Source organism: Ammospiza nelsoni, chromosome 3, assembly GCF_027579445.1.
Source record: "Ammospiza nelsoni isolate bAmmNel1 chromosome 3, bAmmNel1.pri, whole genome shotgun sequence".
In the NCBI taxonomy this organism is placed as follows: Eukaryota; Metazoa; Chordata; class Aves; order Passeriformes; family Passerellidae; genus Ammospiza; species Ammospiza nelsoni.
Genome location: NC_080635.1, coordinates 48,644,356 through 48,671,205, shown reverse-complemented (window position 1 = coordinate 48,671,205; position 26,850 = coordinate 48,644,356). Strand labels below are relative to the sequence as shown.

The window sequence follows — 26,850 nt, the reverse complement described above, 5'->3', positions numbered from 1 at the left end:
AGAACTGTAATTCCTTAGGTTTGGTTTAAGTTTTATATCTTTTCTGGGCAAAACCTCAAGACTGAAAACATGCTTGAAAGTGGCATTTAGCTTTCAGAGGTAAGAAAAGACCTCTTTGAGAAATTTGCTGCAGAGTATTGGCAAGCTTGAGAAGAAGGATGGAGGCTAAATTTAAGGAAACTTTTTGCAGTCTAGAGGTTTTCTAGTTAAGAGTAAAATACACAAAATGTTTGCGTGCTACTAGCTCTAAAATTCGAGGATGAGATTGGCAATTGAATGCTTTATTGGTGTTCATTGTTACAATGTGATCTGTAAAAGATACCAGTCGCTGTTTGGACTGAAGCCTCAAATCCACCTTTCCATGTCCGAGTGAAGTGGAAGGTAACTTCCATTAGGATTCCTCCAGTGGGTGGTTATATAGATGAGAGGACTGCAAAAGGGACTGCCTGTCTATGCAAGTTAGGAGAGTATCCTACAGTTTCAGGAACACAGAACTATAGAAATACTGTGAAAATGCAGTAGGAATAATCTTACCTCCTGCTTTTTCTACAGATGTCAAGCAGCAATAGGCTTAGACTCTGGGAACATTTATCTGACCTAAAAGATTGTACAGCATTTAAACTGTCAAGTTTTTGTCTTCTTAGAGAAGTGCCAAAATACTGGTGTTCTATTCTCTTTTCACACTGCCACAATATAAAATCCAATTAAATTTTAAAATTTTTAGACAAATTGTTTTAATTTCCTGGCAATTTTTTACTTTCATGACAATGGTAAGCCTGGAGTTCTGGTCTGTTGCTAAGATCAGTTTTTCAGGGTAGGGATACAGAAAAATCCAGGTGGCACTATTGGCCTACAGTTGTCTGCATAGTAATTCAAGAACTGTGGTCCAACAGTAATTTACTGCATTGGGGGGGAAATAAACCCAAACAGATTTATAGAACTTGTTTTTATTGTTACAGCTGTGTTTTGTGAATCATAACTTAGGCTAATCTCTGTGTCTGGAGCAATGATTAGTAGAGCCATTTAGTTATTTAGTATAAACATTTGTTCAATGAGGGCATTATTTCTAGAAATAAACTCAATGTGCAGCGTTGGACCTTGCATTGTAATTTCTGTGGCTAATTCCAATATGCCAGAATTGTGTCATGCCAAAGTAATTTGTACTTTATAATATCTAATACAGCTACAGAGAATACCAATATCAGTATTTGATATTTTCTTTGTGTCTTTGTTAAACTCAAATCTTGAATATAATTTTGTATATTAAATGTATACATATATTGTATAATATATGTATATCTTAAGTGTATTAATATACATTGATTTTTGTGTCAAAACTATCTCCTTCATTCATGTCAAATGTATATCCATTTCATTCTGTCTCCACTTGTAGGTTCTGGTTCACCAAACAATTCTGATGATGAACAAAAAATGAATAATTTTATAGAAAAGGGTACAGTATTTTTCTTTTCTTTAGTCTTATTTTTTTTAGTTCACCTTTTGATACACTTAGATTGATTTTTTTTTTTTTTTAATTATAATATTATTTACAGTGAGGACCAAAAGCAGAAAGTTTTCCAAGATGGTAACCAATGACATAGGTAGGAACTAGAAAAAAATCTACTCTTTCTAATTCAGTGCCTTACTCTATGCAGCGCTAACCCAGCAGCAAAAAAAAAAAGGCAAAATAACAGTCAAATTTTAATGCATTCTGTTACTAATTTTTTCATTCTTTGCGCTACTTGGTTATTCTATGGGCTGCTTTTGTACTAAATACACTGGGCACAATAATCTAAAAAAATCAAGGATATTGGTGATTTAAATTCTCTGATTTTGCAGTTTCACTTCTCTTTTTCTGGATGGGTGAAATTCTAATGCATAGTAAGAGTTCAGTCTATACAAGTCACAACGTGATTCCACTTTTGCGAAGATGCGCTGGTTTTGGAAACATATGGCTGATGCCATTTCTTTTTTATATGTTGTATTCATAGCCATATGGTCAGATTTTTACATGGCTGTGGTCAGGAAAGAGGTACTATCATGGTTTCATTTATTCATTTGGAAGAGGACTGGCTTGTATATATATATAAGTATTCCCCACTGCTGTTCCAGAACTCTCTAATTTTCTGCATCCAACAGTGACACAATAACCTACCAGCTCTAGACTTGTGTCTTAATTTGGCAACAAAATTGCCTTGGGATATATTGTATGCAGGTGGATTGAACCCTTTCATGGCTGGGATGGAAATAACTCTGCTTCTGACAACTGGCTCATTAAATAAATGAAAGCAACAGGCTGTATGATTTGTCTTTGGGAAAGGGACTCTTCTTCCTTAACTGGGATATGGTTACTTTGATTGCAGAATGACTTTGCTAATGTTCATTTTGTTTTCATTTAGCAAATTAGTATATCATTGTAGAATAATTTCATTTTTTCTCTTCAGTCAGTTTAGGTTGAAATTATAAAGTAAAACTAGTTACTAAGCTACTATTTCACAGGTTGTGTGGAATCATAGCTTGAGACCAAGGAGGAAGAGATTTCTTTTCCTGAAGTCTCCCTTTTGTTTTTCTGTTTGACAATTTAAATTTTGTCCTAAAATATTAATCCCTTCAATCATAATTCAGTATTTGAGGCAAAGAGTCATTCAGAATTCAGGGAGACAAAGAATCATTCAGAATTCGGGAGTATGGCAAATTAATCCTTGAAATCTGAGGTACAGAATGAGAAAGTACTGTACAAAAGTCTATTTTTGCCCTGTGTTGAGACATTCTTGCAATGACCTCAGAAATAGCAGGGAAAATTAATTTTGGGGCAGCAAAAGTCTGAATATCAGTCAAGAAAGCAAATGGCTGTCAATAATACATTATGTGAATTCATCTGTAATTAAAAAAGAAATTAGTGTCTTTTACATGAGCTTTAATATGTTCCCCTAAAGGAATTTCAGAGTAACTAGAACCTAATATTCAGGTTGAGAAAACCATGAAAAAAACAGGACCTAATCTTGTGCGTGTTATATCAATGTCCTTTGAGGTAATGCTTCCCTTTTGTCTCTTTTGAACATAAGACACACTGTCTTGTGCAAAACACATGGAAAATTTGACTGACTGTGACCTCTTTTTATTTTTTTCCACTTATTTTGAAAGAGTTATGTTAGAGCATTAATAAAGTATGCTAATGAGGATTCTGTAGAGCCATTCACATCTGGAAGCCTTTCAACTGAAAGTATTTGAAATGTTTCTCAAAGCTAAAAAAAGAAAAACATTTATTTATAAACAATGCATTCTTCAGGGTGTAAGTTATACTGTGATTTGTGTAATTTGCAGAGTTTATTGGAAGCCCAAAGATAATTATTTATTTTGCATTTTCATAGTTTTGAGTGGTTTGCTGTGCACTAATGTTGTTGTTTTGCTACCATGTTTTCTATATCTGGCATGCTTATTCTAGCTCTTTCTGAACTTACTTCTAAGCTCTTTAATGTAAATAAAACACCTTTCCTGTGTTAATAGTTGCATGGTTTTGCTTTTCATTGTTTTAAACTGAATTGACAACCAAATGTGCATGGATGATGAGTTTTGTAAAATATGTCACTGTCATCAACATCACTGTGTTGTATGAAACACATTGTTTGCCATCAACTGTATTCTTGGGGATGAATTAGATGTATTTGATGTGTATGGCATGGTCATAGCTCTCTGCACTGGCACACAGAGCAGTCAGTTCAAGGTCTTTCCATTCCTTGTCAATGTGTAAAATGCAACCTGCTAAATGTGGTGCAAAACAGAATTAAAATCATTCACATTGGTAACTTCAGTTGCTGTTAATATCATGCCTGTGTTTTCCCAATGGGAACAAGAAGCAAAGGAAAAAGTAATTTCATTTCAGTGGTAGGGCTGCAAGGTGGTAACATCACACACACAATTATAAATATGAAGCCATTGTTAATTTATTATTTATTGCAACTGATGTAAAGCATCATAATTTCTACAGATTTCTGCAAATCCTTCATGCACCAACATTTTGATCAGTTGGTCTGGTTTGTTGTCTTCTTCTAAATACACAAGTGTGAATGCTCTGTGCTAAGGAATGGATAGTAAGTCAAGTTAAAGACCTGTTGTGAATGTGTTGCTTTTGGGTCATGTTTCCTTTTTATTTGCATCAAAGATGAACCTTGAAAAAATCATAGTTAATTGTTTCCTTGGAGATATTGAGATACTTGATTTAACTAAACATTTCTAGAAATTTTAGAAAGTACTGTGGCCATTACTGAATCCAGCCCATTCTCTTACAAATGTCACATATTTGAAGGTATAAACAATATCCTGTGAAGTAATATGAAGGAATATACTAAATGTAAATGAATTTACAGGAAGGAAGTACTTATTTTCTAAGGCTATGACATTTTTATAGAAAGACATTGGGATCCAACTTCAGTGGAAGCAAAACCTTCCGCTTTTTTACTCATAATTTGGTGAACTAAGTATTTGGCATGAAGAGATACAGATGACTAAATAGTATAACTACAAATTGTATTGGAAGTTACGATATAATAACCATTTCTGGAAAAAACCTTTAGTAAAGGTGCCTGCAAAATATGATAGATTTTAAAACCTTTATAACTGTACTAGTAGCCTGTGTCAGATAATTCTTAGGAAAATTTGTCTTATTTATTTCCTGCACTTTACAAATTTAAAAATAATTGTAAAAAGTATTAGTAGACGGACTTAAGCAGAGTGGATTTAGTTCCAAACTTTTGTAATCCCTGCTGTTAATACTGACAGAGGTTTCTCACATTTCTTAAATTCTAAGCGTGTACCTAAATTTTTCAAACATTGCTATCATAATTGACAGTTACAGCTGTTTTCATTGAATCAAATTTTAGGATGTTCATAATAAGTTCTTATTTGCCCTAATGTCAAAGACCAATTCTTTCAATGTGTTTTTAATACTTTGATCTAATTTTTGATGTACCCAAGCACATGTTTACATACAGTTTCTTATAAAATGGTTTTATTGTTCTCATGTGAATTTTAGAGATTTCAACATTAGTTAATTGGTAATGTAGAAATATTTCATTTTGTGTAGTTGTCAAATATAGAATTATTAGGGAGCTTTGGTGTCTCTAACAAATTCTAAGCTGCTTCGTTATTTCTTGTGTGATGTTATATGAAATAGGCTTCATAAGTTGTTCTCTTAGTTGTCAAAGCTTCAAGACACGTGTCTCTTTTATAATCTTTAGAATTTTATTTTAAAATAAGAGGAGTGGAGGAGAAGTCACTGTATAGCTTTCAAACTGATGTGCTATACATTTAAAGCATCAGCTCAGGATAACCCACTGCAAATGAAATGTGGCTGTTGCTTCTAAGCCACAGCTTCCTAGTGAGAAGCCTTCTCAGCCTTCAGGTTTTCTTCATTGAATTGAAGGTTGTTCCTGCTACACTGACACACAACATCTTATGGAAAGGCAGTCTTTCATATTTTAACACCTACCTTCCCAAGCCTGACCTGTGAGAAATCTCCAAGAATCCCTGGGTTTGGACAGTTCTCTAATATGATACCTAATTATATATATTGAGAGAATATGTGTGTGCACCTGTGTATTACTCTAGGTTTTCTAAAATAGAGAAATATTAACTGTAGGACTAAACCCAGGCAAAACAGTGACTGTTGCCTTGAGCAGCAGTGTGCCGGGGGAGCACAATTGCTCCCAGGTCTCTGTCTGGGCTGTAAATGCTGCAGCAGCAAGGGAGATACTGAACTCTGATATGACAGCTGCTACTTGAAGTCAGCCACGTGCAGCAGGAGCAGTCAGCATCACCTCTGCCCTGTTGTGCAGCTGAAGTGAAAAGCCTGACGTTGAATGCTGTCTCTGTAGCTCTCCAAATGTATCTTCCATTTTTCTGATTTATATCTTTTGCTTTGTACAAGGTATCTAGCATGTTGCTGGTTTTCATCTGAGGCATAAAAAAACTGAATTTATCAAAAATTGTAAAACTTAGCCAATGTGAATGAAAGCAGAGTTTTTTTTTAATACTGAGTAATGTTAGTCAAAAAGGGATTAGCTGGTAAAATATTCCTATTTTTTTGCTGCATGTTAAGGCAGTTTTTTGTTTAAACACAAGATGGCACCATTGCTGTTGAAATAAGTTCTTATTTCTCATTTACATTTAAATTATTGAGGTTTCTGACACATTAACATATGTTTTGAAATGTTGGGGGTTTTTTGCATAGCACAGTAATTCACAATTTCCAGTAATTATATCCTTTTTAACAAATCTTGTATCCTCTTGTCCTATTAATGAGGCATAGTTCAGTGTGTGTTGAAAATTGTCTGACAAATTTGTTTTATCTTACCGGCTTAGTTCACACAGCTGGCCTTTCACTAAGGAACAAAAAGCTAAAACTGGATCAGCTCTCAGAATCCAGCACATTTGTCCATACTTGCTATTACATGTTATATTATCTGTAACTTTGGAATTTTTTTTTGTCAGTTTTCTCCCAGTTGTTAAGATTGTGCCAAATGTTTCTGTTTGAAAAGCCAAGAGTGACTGTACTGGTCTTCAATTAATTTAATAGGTTATTTACACATGGTGAAAGCTGTTAAAAACCAAAAATAGCTCCAGTTATTTTGTGTGTACATACTTGAGGCTTTGTTCAGTACCTCAGCTCTTGTTATTTAAATGTCCAACTGAGAAAACAAGTGTTATGAGGAATGCCCATCCTGAAATTGACTATTCCAGATGAGATTTCATGATCTCTCCAGAAGCTGATTTAAGTTCAAGCTGACAGCAAAAAGACGGGCTCCTCATCACTACTGCTGTTGTGTACCCTGGTCTTCTGTTCCTGTCTCTGAGCTCTGATCTGAAATTTGAGTTGATCTTGTTTGGAAGCAGCCCTTGGCAGAAACTTCATTTAGATGAGTTTTGACCTCACCATTAGGTTAGGTATTTGCCAGTGCTTAAGCAAGGATGAGGGTACAAAACACGTAGTCAGGCTGCCCTTTTCAGTTTCAGCCTGCAGTAAAATAGGTGATTAGCATTTCTGCCTGAGAGTAAGTAATTTCAATTTAATTCAAGCATACTTTTAACATTGACACATAAAGGAAATTAGGAGATTATTTCTGGAGTCTTGTTCTCAAATTTTTATGATGTATGACAGGAATAAAACTGTTCAACTACTCAGATAACTAGAATTTTCAATATTGATGAGCATAATTGATGATACAGTGAAGTATTTCACTTTTGGAGGACTAGAACTAACTTTGGGCCACATGCTGTTCTTCATGGTATGAAGAAATTGGAATGACTTCTGTTAAAGTGATAATTGGAATGAGGTAACTCCAATTTTAACAGAGAAAAGCAGCAGAATTCAGACTGCTTTGAGATGTACCCATTACAAGGTACTCCTAGAATTATGAGGCTAAGCTTAGTATCTACTTTAGGAAAAGAAGTATTACCCATGCAAGATCATAAAAATGATACATCAAAGCAGAAGCATGTGGCTGAGAAATAATTTTAGAGTGTATTCCTGGTCTAGCAGATAAACTATATCAAAATAATTCCTTCTCCAGTAATTACTGAAAGTAAGATGAAAGTGGTATGTATGCCTACTAGTTTATTTGTGATGGCTTTTGTAGCAGCATTTGCTTGTATTGTACTGCAGTTTAAATGGATTGCAAGATTTCCAATCCTATAAAAATAATTTCTAAGTCAGGGATGAGTTGAAGTGCTGTTTTTCACTTGAGCAGTATTTTCAAAATCTTTCTGGTTTTTTGAATGTGTTGCAAGTATTTGTACATTGCTGATTTTATGATTATTCTCTGTAATGTCTTCATGGTTCTCAGGCTGTGGATTTTCTCTCAGGTGATTATCTTTTTACACATGTGCATTAATTGTAGTATAATTTCAAGTTCTTTTTTTTTCTATTTTAAATGTCTCAGGTTTGATCAGAAAGTAGGGCATAAGAAAGGGGGATGGGATCTTAACTTTTTGTAAGAATCTCTGCACATCCTTGCAATTCTGACCTCTCACCTGAGGATTTAAAACTTGAGGTCGAGCCAAAGCCAAGTTCATCCAATCCATTAAGTCCTGCCTGAAGGGAAATCAAGCTCAGCAAAGTCATAAGATGCTGTATTTAGGGATTTTGCTGTCTTCCATGATTTAGTTGATACCACTCACTTGAGGAAGTGAGGCTCTGCTTTAGTGGAAATCCTTTAAAGTACCTCAATGAATGTAATAAATAATTATGTATTAAATATTGCAAAAGAAGCAAATAAGGACCAGCAAAATTATGTTTATTCTTTTTAAAAAAAAGATATACTTCACTTTTCAGCAAAGATGTCCAGGAAGCTAAGTTTGCCAACTGAGTTAAAGCCTGATTTAGGTAAGTTTATATAGTTGATTTTATTTTTACTAAATCTGAATGTGAGTATGTTAAAGTAAGAGGCCTGAATTATGTAAGCTATCATGACTTTATGTTGCATTTATCTGAAGTGTAGAAATAAAATTTTAATTCCACTCTTTTTGGGGACTCTCAGGCACAAAATGTCATTGCTGTCATCATAAGGTAAGCCTGCAATTCCTGTATATGGCTTATCACACTTTCATCATAATTTTTAGGTATCTGTCACTCACTTTATCAGTAGTGCTGTGATAGCAAAACCACGAATAAGCAGACAGCATTAGGAAAACTGCTGCTTCCTGTTTAGGACCATCTGATACACTTTAAATTGAAAAATGAAATATCTTAACTAGATATGTTGAGACACTCTCAACGAATAGTTGGGCATAATTTTATAAATGTTAATTGTCTTGTGACCACTCTCTCTAAAGTAAAGCAATATACAGCTGTTTGGATGGATGACCAGTCTGAGAATTTATTTTTCTTGAAAATGCACTGTAACTTTTTAAGGATCAGTTCAGTTATGAGGTCTGTGGTACTAAAGGTCATTGTGCTGCCTAAAACAATGTACAAATGAGTTGGTTGGAGTTTTTTTAAATACTTTGACTGCCAGCTGTTAGATCAGGTCCAGCTCCTCTGACTTGTTCTCTAAAGATGATGGGGCACAACTGTAGACCTGCAGTAACAAATGCAGCTGCCTTCTGCCTGCCACAGCTTGCTCCTCTCTCTGCAGCAGAATTGCCACCACCAGCCCAGCAGAAGACAGCCAGGATCAGATGGGAGCTGTAGCTCTGTGTGTTTGCCAGGTGCTGCTGCTGTCAACAAGGGGAAAAGTCCGTGGCACTGGGATATTCTCAAACTGAGCTGGACCACCCTGATTTACAGTTACAGCTTGCCCCTCTCAGAGAAATGTTAAGTTGGAAGCAATTCTCAGGGATTCTTTATCCAAGGATTGGCAAGGATCCTTTGGCAGGGATACAGATATTTGGACAATTCAACCTCTGATCTATTCATGAACCTCTAATAAAAAAGTTTTTTAGAAATATACCAGACAAAGTTTCAGTGTTGTGTAGTCTAATTAGACAGATTTCCTGTTACTTAATCCAACTTTCTTGCTTCCATATTAACTTTTTCTTGTCCTTTGCACAATAAACAGGAATAACACATACTCCCCCTCTTTGTTAGTAATTTTTTAATGCTGTTGAAATCTGTCATCATATCTCTAATTTCATTTTTACAGAATTATTTTTCTAGAATGCAGTTCCTTCTTCTTTAGGTTATGTTATCTAACCCTGAGATGGCTTCTGTTAATCTCCTCTGGAACTGGAATTTGTCCTCATCTTTCTAAGCTCAGTGTCTGGAACTAGAGCAGTTTGACTGTGGCCATGTTGGCACAGAAGAGCTGAAGAATTTGACAACTCTTTTCAATATGTTTCTGTTGTTCTATGCTATGTTCACCAATGGTTTAGGGATAATTTTGGTATAGGGTTAATTTCATACTTGGCAAACTGGAACACATTTATACTTAAGTATCAACCAATTGTAATTCTGCTGCTCTACTCAAATTTCTTTGATGGCAATAATTACTTGGAAGTGTTGCTTTTTCCTAATGAAGACTGGTGAAAAGTGGATGCTGAATTTTTTTCAGCACTTTCCAATCTTGAAAGAGTTACAGTGTTTTCTACATCACTTAATATTTGCTATTTCTTCTGCTGAAATAATGGAAGGGTTTTTTTGTCACATCATTTCTGATGAACTCATAAAATGGTTTGTACCTTCTGAGTTGCAATAGCTTTTGACTGGTTTTGACTTTGCATGTATGTGAATGTCTGTGCTTAGACACCTCATTTTGTTCTGTATAAAATTATTCTAGGTTTTCAGGTCTGTAAATCACTTTCTTAAGCAGTTACATTTAATTTTGCTTCTATCTTTTCTTGTAGTGATACAGTTTTTGCATAGTGTTCTTCAGTGTTGGCTTGCTTGTATTTTTGTCACTTATGTGGCCATATCTATGGGCTGTAGGAGACAACAGAAATGCCTTTCTCCTAAATTCATTATCCTTATCATTGTCTCTTGTTTCTTTCCATGGCTTCTTAAACCTTCTCTTTCATGATCTTGTTCTTTCAAATTAATTTTCTGTCTTTGGAGCTTTAACCGGCTCCTCTTCCTCTCTGAACAGATAAAATCTAAACTATGTGTTTCTGTATTTATTCTCTGCTTTCTAAAACAGAAGTTATCTTGATCATACCCTTGTCTGCATTATACCATTGCTTTTCAATGTTCTAATCCAGCAATTAAGATGCTACTGCCATAGGTGCTACTCCTTGCTTTGCTTCTTCAAAAGAGCCTCATCTGTCCATCCTTCTGGTGGTGCGTAGTGATTCATCACACTGCTGTTCCTTCCTCTTCATCTAAACCTAATCCATTTACAAACTTCTTCCTTGACTTCAGGATAAGTAGGATGAACTAAAGCAGTTAAACTTTTAGCCCTCTGTTCTCTCTTCCAAATGGATTGTCCTCTCTCAAAAATGCCCATGTGTCTGACAAGTTAGTTTTCATTGGTTTTCTCCTGTCCATTCCAATGCTTCTGGAATTTGTACACATGTTCTTCAAATCTAATAGCTAGAACACACAAATGCACATGTAAAGCTATGCTTATTGTAGTTACTGTATGATTGATTATATTCAGACTGATTGATCCATGTTAAAATTGAAAAAAAAAAACTAAATTAGTAAATACTGAAGCCTGAAAAAAACAAGCATCATAAGAGGTGGTGGTCATTAGAAGAATTATAAAAACACATTATTGTTTTCATTGTTTTACACTGGATTTATTGTTTTTAATGTGAAAACTTAGTATGTCAACATCTGGTGGAGTTAGTTCCTATAATCCATGTTTTATATTTGACAGCTAAAATTCAACAGGACAATGGTTTTTTTCTATCCTTGTTGGAATGAGGAAATTCCTCAGAAGATTCACTGTGTTAAGTAGATGTGTGTATTTAGTCAGTTGAAATCTAGCATGTATGTTTTCCAATTGCATGTTAGATATTCTTTGTAGAAAGTTTTTCAATAATTTAATGAAACTAACATAGTAGTTCCAAATAGTACATGGTTGAATGTTGTTCTTTAGCTCTTAATCCTGCTTTAAAATGTCAATTGCATCTATACCCTACTCAAAAGATTTTCTGAGGGTTTTTTTTTAAAGCATAATATAAATTGCATCCAACTTTTGCTGGTGAGGGCTGTCTTGTGTTAAAACTTTGTAATTATGAAATAAGAAAGTACAGCATTAATATGTGAATGCATAGATAAATTCAGTGTCTGCTGATGTATCAGGTATTGCCACACCTACAGACAGCATGCAGCAAAAGTGGAGCAGCAATTTACTTTTGTTAACATTAGAATTCACTTGTTGCTAAACAGTGAGCAAGACATCCAGAAGGGCTTTAGTGCTACTACTGGCACTATGCTACAGCATTCCCAGTGGAAATATTCAGCTTTGCAGAACAGTGCCAGGTGGCATTTGGTAGCATGTGTTTCCCCCTCACTAAAGTTTGGGGGTGTGTAAGTAGCTTGTTAGATCTCCTGCACACAGTTTCATTAAGTGGAACAATATTGTGGGTCATTACAAGGACCCATGCTATTATGCTGTGCAGATGTCACTGCATTTCCTAAAGTAAAATAGTTGTATCTTCTTAAGATTAGTTAACTGTGTTGAAAAAACCAATATTTTTTCATCTGCTCAATGAACTAATTGGCAGAGAGGTTTGTCATTCAGCTTTTTAAAAGAGTACCACTTGATAACTATTATTCTCTGGCTCTAGAAGACAAAAATATGCCTTCAGATTTTTCATTATAATTATCTAATGGCAACCTCTGCAACAAATATTGGGTGCTTTGCTCAAGAAACAGCTGGAAATTGGGGAATGAGGAGATATGACTTATGAAGGATAGGGGTACAAAAATCAATAGCGTTATAGTTAGTATACAGTTGATGCTAAAGAACAAAAATAATTAAATTCTCTTAATCCCTCCAATTAGCCATTCTTTTTAATTAATACTGGTTTATTTTCAGATGTCAAAGACAACTCTTGCAGTCGATCCCGGAGTTCTAGTGTAACTAGCATTGATAAAGAGTCACGCGAGGCAATTTCCGCTCTTCATTTTTGTGAGACTTTCACAAGAAAGGCTGATACATCACCTTCCCCATGCCTGTGGGTTGGCACCACGCTGGGTACAGTGCTTGTCATTGTACTGAACTTACCCCCAGGAGGAGAGCAGAGACTTCTTCAGCCAGTAATTGTTTCTCCCAGTGGTATGTACAAAGCAGACAGGCTAAAGGACGCTTTGATAAAGTATTGTTGTCGTTCTTCCTATTTTTTAGGAAACTGTTTGGGGTTTGCTTTTCAATGTTTGATTAATTTAAAATATATATTGCATTGATTTAGCTGGTAAGTTTAACAAGCTAGACTGGTTACTTTGTTACCAGAGTTTCTTAAATTGGAAAAATAGTAAGTACAATTTCATAAAATAAAAAAATGTAACTTTAGTGTTTGCTTGCTGAGAAACCATTTGTAGTTGTTAACAGAGATAGCAGAAGAGATTAATAGTATCAAATGCTCATTTTATTACTGTTTTTCAGTCATGAGGTAAGAGTCAATCAGTTTTCCTGCAGCAAAAAAAGGGAGTGCAAACTAAGGCTGTAAATTGAACAACTAGCTTGAAATATTAGCGGTAATTATATTCCTTTGAATTGCTGTGAAAGGTCTTGGATCTTGTTTTTCTGATGCACAGCCACTAATTTTGTTGTAATTTTGTATTCATGGTTTATTGGATAGACTGTTAGTCACAGATTTAGCTTTCCTGCTACCACTCTCATGCAGAACATGCTGCTCTAGTCCATTTTGCTACACAGATGGTATCAAACATACAAATTGCAATGCCATTTGGTTTTAGGAATGATGAGGAGTGGACATCTAGACCATACATGGGATTTGTGCCCATTGAGTGAGGGATTGGCAGCAGTGGTCAGATTTGGTAACATTTGGCCATAAAAGCAATGCTGCAGGCTAGGCAGTGTGTTTCCCCTTTGCATCTGCAGCATAATCCTTAAAAGATACTGCTTTTTATTTTGGACCTAGCAGATGTTGATGTTGTTACTTACATGTAAATGAATTAAGGTAAAATAAAATTGATTTGCTAAAGGTCTGGCCTACAGAGACAGTGATTTGAACTGTAAGGAGGGAATACTTTTTCGTTTCAAGCTAGAGAAGCAGATTCAAATGTGAACTGCAGGGGAGAAATAAAAAAACTGCACATGCTTGTCTCTGAACCAGTTGAAGGAAAAGATGGTGCTCACCTTTGACTGATAACATTTATTGTTGATATTAAATATACTGTGTACTCATCAGGAGAGAATTAAATGAGTTGCATTTGTGGCACTGAACTTAAATACAAATACATTTCCCTTGAAGTTAATAAAAGAGTATGCACCCACTTTACCCTTGAAAACTGGTTTAACATTTTCCTGATTACTTTTGTGCTTCATTAGTTTTTAGATAAATGCCCAAGGTTTGTGTACATCTGTTTTCCTAGGGAGACAAACTGAAGTTCTTCTTTTCTTTTCATTCTCCTAGCTTCTTAAAGGAGTATTTTGTAGCTTGGAAAGCAATTTAGGAGAACTGTTTTAGAAATGTGCTCAACTACTCTTTCCTAGGAACCATCCTGAGGCTAAAAGGGGCAATCTTGAGAATGGCTTTTTTGGACACCACAGGATCTTTGGTCCCACCAGCACATGAAACCTGGAGAGAACACCATGAAGATAAAGATGAAAAAGAAAAAGCAAAAAAGCGACGACCTGTCTCAGTGTCCCCTTCTTCCTCTCAGGAAATCAGTGAAAACCAATATGCAGTGATATGTTCAGAAAAGCAAGCAAAAGTTATCTCACTGCCATCCCAGAACTGTATTTATAAGCAAAATATAACAGAGACTTCTTTTGTTCTTCGTGGAGACATAGTGTCGTTGAGTAACAGTATCTGCCTTGCATGTTTTTGTGCCAATGGACATATCATGACTTTTAGGTAAGACCTGTTTGATAGTAACTTCTACAAAAAGAAATAGTCCTCTGCTACACAGAAAGGTTCCTTTTCCACAGGATGGTGAACTTAAAAAAAATTACATTCACTCAGTGTTGATGATTCTCTAATACTTAAGCTTGAATAATTTTGACTGCACATTCCTGTTAGTTATGTCTTTAACACATGAAAAAGTTTACCACTTTAGCTCAAGCTACATTGATTCAACACACAGTTCCAAACAGGTGATATAGGTCCATGACTTTAAGTTTGTCTAAAAGTTGAATTTACTTCCTGATGGAGAAAAATGCCTTCAGTCAGACCTTTAGCTTGCACCTGACCAGAACTCTGCCTATTTTTGTGCAGTTGTGGGCATCCCATTCATGCCTCAATATTTTCTCGTGTAGCTTGCTTGTGCCTTAAAGGCTCAAACCCAGGCTATAAAGGCAAGATAAACTGCCATTTGTATAGTACCAAATAAAGTAAGGGGTTTAAGTTAGGAGTTTAAGCATGTTGTTATTGTAGCAGTAGTGTTTAAATATACTTACAGGTCACCTATGTAATTTTCATGTGCTTTATCTTAAATGTTTCTAAGTGTTATTTTATTCTGAACCAGCAGTGTGTATATACTTAAACGCTTCCACCTGCAGTTTCGCTGTGGCCTGATGATAAGATGAATGTAGAACATGGCCCTATAAAATTATGCCAGTAAAGTTCCTAAAAGATTATTTTAATGATGCCAAAAGAAGCTTTCAGCTTGGAAAACTCTGTAAAAAATACTTCTTTAGGAAGTTATTAGGAGTAAAACTAAAACTGATACAATCAAAACTTGTTTTTTAATTGTAGTATGTAAGTCTGTAAATCCATTGGTATATATCCCATGTTTTATGTATGCTAAACATCTCTAAAAAATGCTGCTCACCTTGCAGGGCAAACACTATTGTTTTTCCTACTAAAACTAAACTTATGTTCAGATATCATATAGTGAAACAAATCCTGTCTTCTTGAGGATTCACATTATTCTCTAATGAACTCTACATAAGTGGTAAATTATAAATGCTGAATTGTTTCCTTGTGTAGGGAAGTTTAATTCTGATGCTGAGCTCCATTTCATAAGCATGAATTGCTGCTGGAGATGGACCTTATTTGCAGTTCATGTAAAGTTGTCAGAGCACTGTGTCATACCCAAGATGCCCAATACTTAACTACTGAAATAAATTCAGATAGTACTTAGTAACAAACATATCTGTAACAGAAATTATGAAAATGTTATCATGGATATCACACTTGTCCTATCTGATATGATATTTTTGTGTTTTGAAGCTGTAAGAATGTTTTATGCTCCCATTGATCTGAAGCAAAACACTTCCCTGTTACTGACTCTTAGGAATATTCTTATTTTAGACATGCGTGGCAGAGGTGTCATATCTGGGTGATATGCTTACAAGAGAATATTGCTTTTTATTTCTCACTTTTGAAACCTGCCTCCAAAGGCAATCTCAGCATCATGCAAAAAAAAAGAAAAAGAAAAAAACAAAAGAAAACAGCCTGATACTGTTGTGGTTACTACATCTTTTTTAGATTTTAACTTCAGTTTTCCCCATTGACTGCTTTTATAGTGTCTAGAATTAATAACCTTATGTGGATGGTGGCTGCAGCAGAAGCTGTTTATTGAATTATTGGGACATTGGAAGCTAACAACTTTAGTAATTTTTTTAGAAGACCTTTGCAGGGGATGTTTGAGACAGTGGTTTATTTTGTGTTCTACTGGTCAAGAAATTAGGTGTTTTGTCCCTTGCATTTATTATCACTTTGAGGGAGAGGACTGTTTGGTAGGGGAATATTGCTCTAGCCCAAGTGTGCTGTCTCTTCTTCAGTAGATTGATACAGTAAGTTCTGCAGTTACATGTATAGAATCCAAAAATACAAGGTAAGCAAACTTTGCTCTAAGAGGACTTTCTCTTCAACATCTAGTTAGAGAAAAAGGGGGGACTTAACTAAAAAAATTGCTTGAAGCTACTGTATTGTGCTTTCCTTTGACAGCACACTCGTAATATATTTACATTTTCTTGAGGAGAGATCTTTTAGATTTTATTTTTAGTAAAGGAGAAATTATTAACCTGGGAGAAGAGACAGGATGTTTAATTGTAAACTCCTGGTACATACTTATCAAAATACCTTGGTAATTATTAAGTAATGCCTAATTCATTAAATACTGAATTTGTGATTTACATGCTCAGACTATAATTTTTAAAAAATGCTTTTAAATGCATCTGTGATGCAGATGTTTAAATTTCACATTTGAGGTGCTGCCTTGAAAAATCTGATGTTTTGAGATTCTGTAGCATCATTAAATGATACCTGTTTATGTGGTATCATGCAGATGGTGAAGAGAAAAAATTATGTATTGCATTTTAAAAATCAGCATTTGATCAATAAGAGACATTTCTGCTATATTTAATGGGGTTTTAATTATTTTCCTTAAGTTTGCCCAGTTTAAGGCCGTTGTTGGATGTGTATTACCTGCCACTCACCAACATGCGGATAGCCAGAACGTTCTGCTTCACCGATAATGGACAAGCACTCTATCTTGTCTCACCAACTGAAATACAGAGGCTCACCTACAGCCAAGAAACATGTGAAAATCTTCAGGTAATGAACTCTCTTTAAAAAATCACTTTTGTCTTAGATACATTCTGAGCTGAGCATTTAGGCTTTTGTGCTCTGATATTTGTTTTTCCCTTTTGTTTTCTTTCACTGTAGAGTCTGATTCTGAATAAATCACTTCTACCTTAAATTTTTGTTTCATCCATCCTATTGTAGCTGAATCAGTTTCTTGCCTAATTTAATTTTGATCAACAGGAAATATCCTCCTTTAACATGCCATTAAAATTCGCTTGATCAGTTGACACTGGGGGAGGTGTGTGCTAACACAAGTGGGGAATGCCAACTCAGGATATTTGAAGGAAGCTATTATATCTCAGGGGTGTTAACAGCTTGAAAAATTCTCAGTCATGCTTCAGGTTGGTAGATGTATAGAATAATGAAACAGCAGAGTTGCAGGCTCTACTTTCATACTGCTATGTGGATATAAGTATTTGTAGATGCAGTTTCAATAGAACAAAGTCAAAAGCCTTGCCCAAGTTGTAGAGGGGCAAATAAGCTTTACTTGAATGCATTTCTTTGCTTCTGAATTCTATGAGCTCTGAGCTTGTAACCATCAGAAGCAGATAGTTTGGACAAGTTTCTTAATATGTTTTTTATTTTTCTATTTCCTACATCACCTTGCAAAGACAGATGCTCATTAAAGCGTATCTCTTTTAAAATTCAAATCCATTAAACAAATCTGGAAAGTGCAAGAATATTCCATTATTTTTAATAATTTATGACTTTTTCTGTCTCTTTTTCATTGCAAAGGAAATGTTGGGCGAGCTCTTCACTCTTGTAGAAACACCAGAAGCACCAAACAGGGGGTTCTTCAAAGGTCTGTTCGGAGGTGGGGCACAATCACTTGACAGAGAAGAACTCTGTAAGTTATTGTTAATTGTTATTTTTCTGGTATTTCTTCCCAAGGAACCTAGTGATCCTTGGTGAATGTATTACCTGTGTTCACAGAACGTTACCTTTGTGAAGAGGAGAGTAAAATAGGGAGTGACAAATGTGTTTTTTTCATAGATTTTGTGTTGTACAACCTACCAACAAGATCAGAAAAGCATGGATGGATTTTTTTAACAGGTTCTTTTAGCTCATTTATTCAGCAGTAGATGAGTTTTGTTTTAGAACATTTTGGTTTTGTTTTATAACCTTTTCTTGTTTTATAATCTTATGTTTATTGATCTTTATGAAGCATGTAGTACTGACCATGATTCTATCTATGCTGGTGAACTGAAAGGCACTGCTTTTAGAGAATTCTATTCTGGACAGTGAGAAAATTAAAATTTCACTCTGCTTCAGTTATTTGCCAGATTTTCCTTGTTTTGCTTGTGTGGAAATGCCTTAGAAATGACAGCAAGGGCAGAACTGTATGATATTTCAATTCAGTCCTCTGTTTATAGGACAGTAAAATTCAGATTTGGCAAAATTTTCATTGCTTTATAATTTTCTCTTTTTTTTTATTACTTTTTTTACTGTGATGGCATTAAGCATTTTAATATATTTAAGGAAAATAGCTTCCACTTATTTATTTAGATATTTGCTAGATGCAACACCATATTATGCATCCTTCCTTTTAAGAACCTTTTTCTTATTAATGTGAAATGTACCTGTCAAAATGGACAAGGTGCCCTGCCAATCCTTTCTTTTATGGTGGTTCTTTTGATTTCTGTAGAATAAAAATTAAACTTCATTACTTGTGCCTCTACATTTTGAGCAACTCTCAGATATTTAGAGGTCACTTTTTGTGTCAAAGGTTTATTTTTTGTGCGTTTTTATATACATATATGTATATATAATACTATGGAAGGTTGGTGAAGTATTCCAGTAGAGAAATTTATGTGCACAAATTATAATTTAATATGAATGAGACAGAGGAAAAATATTGTGTAACTTAAGAAGCTACCTCTTTATATCATGTCAAGTTTCCACCATTAAGTTTTGGCTTGGATCTTTAGAAAGAAAATATTATTGAATCGAAATAAAAAATCCTAATGAATGAAAGAAAGCCTGACAGAGACTTCAATGACAATTCAAAAGACATTTGAGAATATCTTTAATGTAGCCATATTTACCATGAGGGTCACAGCAGAATCTGTAATAATTGAAATTATTTTTTTTGTTTTGGGAATTCACAGAAAGGTCTTTATGGGACTAATTTAAATGTAAATTATTCTTGGTAGCATAAAATCAAATCAGAGAGTCTGGAAATACTGCATCAAAATGTGTTTAACCAGTTAATATTATTTTTCCTAGAGGTTAAAAAACAGAAAATATTCAAACAATATTTCACTGTTTGAAACAAATACTCATATTTCTGTGGTCTGTACAGTTCTGCTTGAGATTGGCACATCAAGTGTATGGATTGAACTGGGTGAGTGACATGCCATTAAGAGCAAAGTCAGTGTAGTCAGTGCTATCACTGGAGTCTGGAGCTGTTCAGCTGACCTTTTGTGCTGATTTGTTCTTACAGCCATACTGTGGTTTTACATTCCTTTTCCTTTTTTTTTTTTTTTTTTTTTGGCAAGGTTTTTACAATAATGGTAGCATTGACACCTAATCTTCGGGTGTCTGCATGCTTCCATCAAAAAAAACTTCTGCTGGTGGAATCGCACTGGCTGGCTCACATACCAGCAAAGCACTTACAGTTTTATAAACTACCTGGAAACTTAAGAATATGTTTGAATGCCTCAGTTCTAATGTAGAAACATCTGCTAACATAGAGTAGTGAGTGTTGCTTAGTCATACCCAAAATAAGCTGTTTGGTCTCCATGCAAAGAAATTACACCACTAGATAAACTCGTTTCAGTGGTATTTATGTCACAATGATAGAAAAACTTACTATTCTGTATTTGCTGCTTTTGCAAATGCCTCCAGTTGGAGAATCAGCATCTGGGAAGGCATCAAGGAGTCTTGCCCAGCATATTCCAGGACCTGGGGGTATCGAAGGTGTCAAAGGAGCAGCATCTGGTGTAGTTGGTGAACTGGCACGAGCCCGGCTGGCACTGGATGAAAGAGGACAGAAACTGGGAGAACTGGAAGAGAAAACTGCAGCTATGCTTTACAGTGCTGATTCTTTCTCAAAACATGCTCATGAGGTGAGTATGTTAAACTGAACATTAAACTGATTGTCACATAAATGCAAATTCTGCAAGGTGACTGAGTTCTGCCAAAGGCATGTTAGAGGTATTTGAAGGACATGCAGCATCATTGATAAAGGATACTTCCTTTTCATCCATCACTTGTCACTCCTAACAATTAAGTACTCCCTGGAAACAGCCTTGTCTCCTAGCACATTGCTCTAGAGCATGCAGTCTGCTGGAGTGGCATGCAAGCTTCTAAATGTGCAACTCAATCCCTATTACTGTAAAAATTGCTTATTGTCACTGAATTAATAAGAAGAGTAATGTTTTATGTCAGATTCCTGCTGTCCTTAAGAAAGGTCCTGTTGTATGCAAACCCTCTAAGTGCCACTTTGTTTTTTTCCTCAGTGACTTCCACAGAATGGCTGTTCTCATTCATTTTCATGCCAACTTCTTTCCACACCCTAAACTCCTGTGCAACCTCCCCATTCTCCCTAAAATGTCTTTTTCTGAGGCTAGCTCACCACCAATAATGTTACCATTAGAAAATTCATCATGCTAAACGCTCAGTGTTCAGCGACATGTGTGCAACCTTGCTAAAATCTTTCTTTCTCACGCTGCTTTGTAAAGCATATTATTTGTTTGTGTCATTGTACATTTTGGTACATTACAAAAACAGTAATTAGAATTTTTTTGTTGTTTTTTTAGATGATGTTGAAGTACAAAGACAAGAAGTGGTACCAGTTCTGATGACTCTCATCAATCACATCTGTTTAATTTTGTCCTGATGAAAAAATCTTGTTTTTTCATTAATTTTGGCAGGACCACTGATATTTAAAGGAGTATTCACCATCGGATACTGTTGTTTCTTAGCACAAATCACACACTGTTTTACCTCAGTCCTGGCTTTAACTGAGGAGCTTTATATCTAAGAAACACACACAAAAAAAGAAACTTGAGTGTTTCTTAGCTGTTGGTTAGCATAAAGTTGGAACAGAGAAGGTAGCTGGAAGATGTGGGAAAGAGAGTAAAAGGAAATCGTGGTGAGATGGGCAGGGGCAATGCAGGGTCAATCCTGTGTTAATATTTCATATGCCAAAAGTTTTTGTGCTATTGTAATTGCTGCCAGTGTTATACCCTCCTGTAAGGAGAGGCAATAAATCAGGGGTCCAAGAGCTGGAATCGAGCTGTTTGTCTTGCTGGACAGTAGCTGACTTACAATTGCCCTCTCTAGGACTCGCTATATTTACCATTATTGTTGAAGAAGAGTTGAAGTTTCCTGTCATTCTTTCATTTAAAAAGCTGGAAGCTTGGAAGATTTCTTATTGAAAATTGTATACATAGTTGACCTGTGCATAGTCTTTTCTTGGACCCCTGATCTAGTATTCTTGTATTCACATCATATTCTGTGACGTGCAAAACAAAAGAATACGTAATTTTTGCATTAAAAAGTCAAGTGAATAATATGACTGGAATGTGTCATGCTGGGAGTTTTCGTTTGTGTTATGGCCGTGCAATGTGAAATGTGGTAACATCTTCCTTGTGGTAAGAATTCTTCAACTTCTGTTCAGTTAAATATTATTTTTGCCAAAAATAGTTATTGGTTCAGGTTGTGTAACATTTAGAATTGGCTGTGGGTTCCATTCATGCTGTGAATTTTTATAAATGTTTAACAGAATGTATCTTTACAGCCATTAATTGAAATAGCTGAGATAGTTTTGCTCAAGACTTAAGTTCGAGATGCCCCTTTAGTCCTTCACTAGGAAATCAGATAACCTTGGACTCAGGTTTTCAATCTTCCGCACACCATGGAGGTGCTGATGCATGAACAATGGCAAGCAAGCATTTAATACTTGATAATTGTCAGTATGTTGTTTAGCCAATCTCTAAGTTCTGCCAGTAGTGCTATTTTACAAGTACCTGTCTCAGCCCCGTGCAGCACTAAAGGCATTTGTCCTAAAGTTTGGATTTAATCTCTAAAGCAGTGTTTTCATTGTAAGCAGTGGTAAAGTGTGCATAAAAACTTTAGGAATTGCTGAAATAATGTTCTATTTGGGTGAGATAAATAATACAGCTGAGCTAACTTTTTAATGGCTACTGCACTAAAGCTGTATCAGTGTGAATAACCAGGGCTCTTTTTAAAAGAGAGTATTCCTTAAAATAAATGCTTGCATTTCAAAAATTCCTTTAGACATTTTTTCTCAAATCAGGAATAGTCATTGACGCATTTTGTTTTATAAAAGGGAGTACTTAGAAGCTGATAGGTCTACATTGTCTGAAATTAATCACTTAGGTTTGCTTCTCCGAGCATTGCATTTTGTGTACTTTTTTCACAAACTTCCCGAATGTTCCCAAAGCAGAACTTTGGTTATATTTGTATTGTGAAGTGATGTTGCAGGTACACAGATAAGGCACCTTACAAAACACCTCAAGGATGCAAAATATTGAAGTTACTTATGGTTCCTTAAATCACTTTTCAAATGAGAGAAAAATATGTTCGGGCTTTGAAGCACAAACTAATACATGTTCTCACTTTAGGTAGAGCAACATTTTAAAAAGACAGTTGAATTGTGTTGCCAGTAAAAGGGCATGCTCTACTATGCCCACTGCTCAAAGGACTTAAAAAATAAGAATGTGACAATTCAAACAAGCAGTATTATGATTTCTTGACAGGTCTGTCCCATAGCTACTGAGGCAATGTTTACTTGAGTTACTTAACTCAGTTTGCCATGCAATATTTGCCTCTGCATGTTAATTTATTTTTTAGTGTCTAATTAATGCCTATTTAACACCATTTTGTGAGACATTCAGGTAGAAGAAAATGAGATAAACCACTATCCATACCACATCCAAAAAAACCCACCCTAGCTGACACTTGACCCCTTCCTTGTCTCACATTTATAAATTGAGTTGACTCATTATTATTTGACCTGCTGAAAATAAAGTACATTTCAGGGCAACAGAATACTGGGGAATTAATCTGGTCAGGCTCTGGGGGAGAGGATTGCAAAAGTATTCTTCAACAAATTATGGTATCAATCAATGAAGATGACCTTGGCTTGAAAGGAAAGCCTACTTAACTTTCTCATCAAGATGTATTTGACAACCACCAGCAAGCGAAATAATCAGAGGCAATGAGAGACCATCTGGCAGTACCAGAGGAGTAGCGGCTGATTTGGTGTTACAGAATCTATCGTAGTTGAATCTCTTCTGGTGCTTGTGTTCAGGGCATGCTTCTAGATAGGAAGAATAGGCATGGTTGTTCTTGAGATAAATACACAAATGGTTCTTGGTCAATAAAAGGGGCTATGTACAATTTTAGTCTAAAATGTTACTTTTTCCTTCCCAGTGGAAGGAAGGCGATCACACACCCATCATTGCATCTTATTGTGCTATTGGTGGTGCACCTTTTGTACAGCAAAGTGTATTGAAATCCTTGCAGGGAAGCACCCCTGGTTTTTTCACTAGCATTTTAGTTGTGTGACATTTTTTAGAGTGTCTGGAAAACTAAAAAAATACTATTGAGCTATTACTTTTTTTTAAATGAAAGTAAGAAACTACCTGCTGCTACCTATCTGTTTATATGTAGTGTGTCTCATTAGAAACTGTAAACTGAAGAAACTTTTCTTCACCTTAGTCCTGCCAAATCGTAACTTTTGATTCCTGGTATGTGTAAATATGTGTGTATTCCAAATCAGTCTGAAAATGTTACACCACAGGCATCTCCAGTGATTTGTTCTTCAGCAAACAGTCAGTTATAAAGTAGAGTAATATATAGCTGTGTTCTTTGTCTGTCTTTATGCAAAGTTTTTGTGCCTGAGGTGGTACTTGCATGGCAGGAGATTGGAAAGCTACATCCAAAGGAGGATTTTTGGAAGCAAGTTCATTTGCTTTTTTTTCCTTTTAGTTTTCCTTTTATTTTCCTTTCTATGTTTTGGTTTTGGTTTTTTTAATTTCATTTGTTTTGGTGGTGTTTTGGTTTGTTTGGGTTTTTTTGAAGGGTGGGAATTTTTGTTTCATTGCTTTTGTTTCTTTTATTTTTCATTTTTGCTTAATTAATGGCACTGATCTTACCTGAACTTTTAAACTTGAATTTTTCCTGCACTTTAATTCAATCATGGTATTTTATTCCTTAATTTTGTTTCTGCATTTGTGCAGTTCAGGTTCATTATTTGTATATAAACACACATGTTCAATAAAGACTTTAGAACAGATTACTTTCAGGCACCTTTGCTAATTATGTGATTTATTTAGAATGTGTGTTTTCTTAGCAAAAGATGTATATACAATATAGAATTTAATGAAAGGCACGTATTCTGTGTCAGCATTCAGTTTATAAATTACTGCAACACTTTCGCATTTGTTACTAGATAATACAAAAGAAATCTGTTATATTTATACATACTGCTTAAGAATATACTTTTAGTTTTAAATAATTTTTATATGTACACTTCTACCTTTAATTTTAAAAAGACTTGTGTTCAAGTTTTAAGTCAAAGTACTTAAAGTATGTATATTATCCATAGAAGTTGTTTTAAGCTTATGAATACATTCATATCTCATATCGAGATGATACAATTACTAAGCAATTAAAACAAATAGCCCATTTTGCTTTGCAGAAAATAATCAGTTATTTTTACCTCCCATTATGAACTTCCTTGAATAATTCTCCAAGTATGGAGCAAGAAGATAGGGAACTAGCCTAATATTCAAGTTTTCTCAATAGCTGCAGTCCATGGCTGACTGGTTTTCTATGGTTTGGGTTTTTTTCTGGTACACATGAGAGACTTTTTTCAGCTCTATTTCTTGAACTTTTAAAATTCTCCAAAACTGAAGTGAGGTTTGTCCAGTAAACATTTTCTTTGAGTAATTTGCGTATTTTGATTATACATCAGCTCTTTACATGTAAATCAGGGTTGGTTTTTATGTGGGTTTGTTTTGTTGGGGTTTTTTTGTGTCTGAAACATGTTGGAAAAATTAAAGAGTCTGTGGCTGAAGTGCCCACTACTTTCTCTTTGTAGTTTAACATGTCTGGGCAGGCACTGACTGCAGACAGTCCAGTGTGGGAGGGAGGGACTGCAGTGCCTTGCCTCCCTTTCCAGGTAGAAGGGCAGCTGGTCACTTCAATCTTCCCTCGTGCCAGCCAATTTCCTGGGTAATTGATTTGAGTCTTTTTGGGTGGATGTTGATAACTTTGCTACTACCACAAAATCTTCAAATACTCTGTAGACAGAAATTAATGATGCTTGAGGGGTGGAAGTGAACAGAATCAGGGGAAAAAAGGGTGTAATGTAGGTGAATCAGTTAAACCAATTTTACTTCCGTTTTCATTGAAAAGCTGATCTGGGCCGATTTCTTCTTAAGCCCATTATAAAGATGTGCTATATATCTACCTTATTACTGTTTCAAATCCGATGAGTGTACTGTTTCTGGGTTCTTTTCCACCTTATAAAGTTTAGACTTAAAGATGTAGGCATTAATTTTTTAAAAGTGGAAAAAAAGGAAGAGAAATGAGGCAGAAACACCAAACAATCAAATGGAAGATGTCAATCAGTATCTTTTAGAAGTTCCATGTGCACCTAGAAACGTTTAAGCTAACCTACAGCTGTAGGTTACTTTGACACTTGTATTTTTCTGTTAGTACCTAAGTTCCATATTAACCAGGCAAATAACTAGAAGTTAAACTGTTTCAGTTGAAAACATGTAAGAAGTTGTATGTGGATTACCACTACCATTCAGTCATAGGTGATGGAAAGGGAGAGGGGTGGGAACATGTTTTAAATATTCCCTTTTAAAACAGAATTGTAAATAAGCAGTACTGTGTTATTTTAGACCTGAGCTCTGCTATCTGTAGTGGTTAGAACTAGGAAAACATGCTGCTTTCTAGTTATGCTGCTGCTTCATTGTACCAGCACCATGGGGGAAAAAATACATCCGTAAATTTTTCTAACATTGCCCACTCTTGGGTAAGCATGCTTGATGTGTAGCAGTTCTCGTTTCTGTATATGTTAGTGTGTACATGAGTGTTTTCTTTTTCCCTTATGTTCATTGCAACTTATTCTTCAGTTAAGTCTTGCTGAGCCCCACTAGCTCTTCTGAGGATGATTACTGGAATATGCATTTTTAGGTAGGGTTGCAAATCCATCTGTCTACAAATATAGTTTCATATGAACTGCAAACTGTACTGTTACAAACTCAACTATGTTAGATTGCATAGAGTTATTTTACTTACATGTACTTGGACTGAACTATGTCATCATAATGAAGTTAAAAAATTAAGTATGGAATATTTTTGTAAATAAAAATACCTGTGCAGCTGGTATTTTAAATTTAAAATGTATTATACATTAATGTTTCAGAAAAAAATGTTCATATATGTGTATATGAATGTGTCATTATGATGAAGGGCTCTTGATTGGGCAAAATAAACTATTCAAATCTCTCCTGAAATGAGTGTAGCTTACTCCTTTTCTTCCTGACCAGTTGTTTTTCTGCTGGCCGGAGCAGCAGGAAGGTGTGAGTTGTGCTTTACAGCAAGCAGAGCAGCCAGCCTGGCTGATGAGGAACAGCCCTGAAAGACCCTGAGAGGTGTGAAATGCTTCATCTGCAGTGATGTCCCCAAGCACATGTAAGAACATTC

At 35.3% G+C, this 26,850-nt stretch overlaps 1 protein-coding gene across 8 annotated transcripts in view; it reads left to right on the top strand.

Moving 5' to 3' along the window:
- The window catches only part of STXBP5 (syntaxin binding protein 5), a 104,055-nt gene extending 77,395 nt beyond the window's left edge, over positions 1–26,660 (top strand). For 2 of the 8 annotated variants that reach the window (XM_059467234.1, XM_059467233.1), the window contains exons 20-28: positions 1,394–1,453; positions 1,554–1,601; positions 8,330–8,380; positions 12,477–12,716; positions 14,118–14,481; positions 16,962–17,127; positions 17,893–18,004; positions 20,005–20,225; positions 20,919–26,660. In XM_059467234.1, coding sequence (XP_059323217.1) covers positions 1,394–1,453; positions 1,554–1,601; positions 8,330–8,380; positions 12,477–12,716; positions 14,118–14,481; positions 16,962–17,127; positions 17,893–18,004; positions 20,005–20,225; positions 20,919–20,960 — 1,304 coding nt within the window. In that variant the 3' untranslated portion in view covers positions 20,961–26,660. The remainder of the gene's footprint in view (positions 1–1,393; positions 1,454–1,553; positions 1,602–8,329; positions 8,381–12,476; positions 12,717–14,117; positions 14,482–16,961; positions 17,128–17,892; positions 18,005–20,004; positions 20,226–20,918) is intronic. The other 6 variants (XM_059467236.1, XM_059467235.1, XM_059467239.1 and 3 more) reach the window with 3 other exon arrangements.
- Positions 26,661–26,850: the final 190 nt, after the last annotated feature.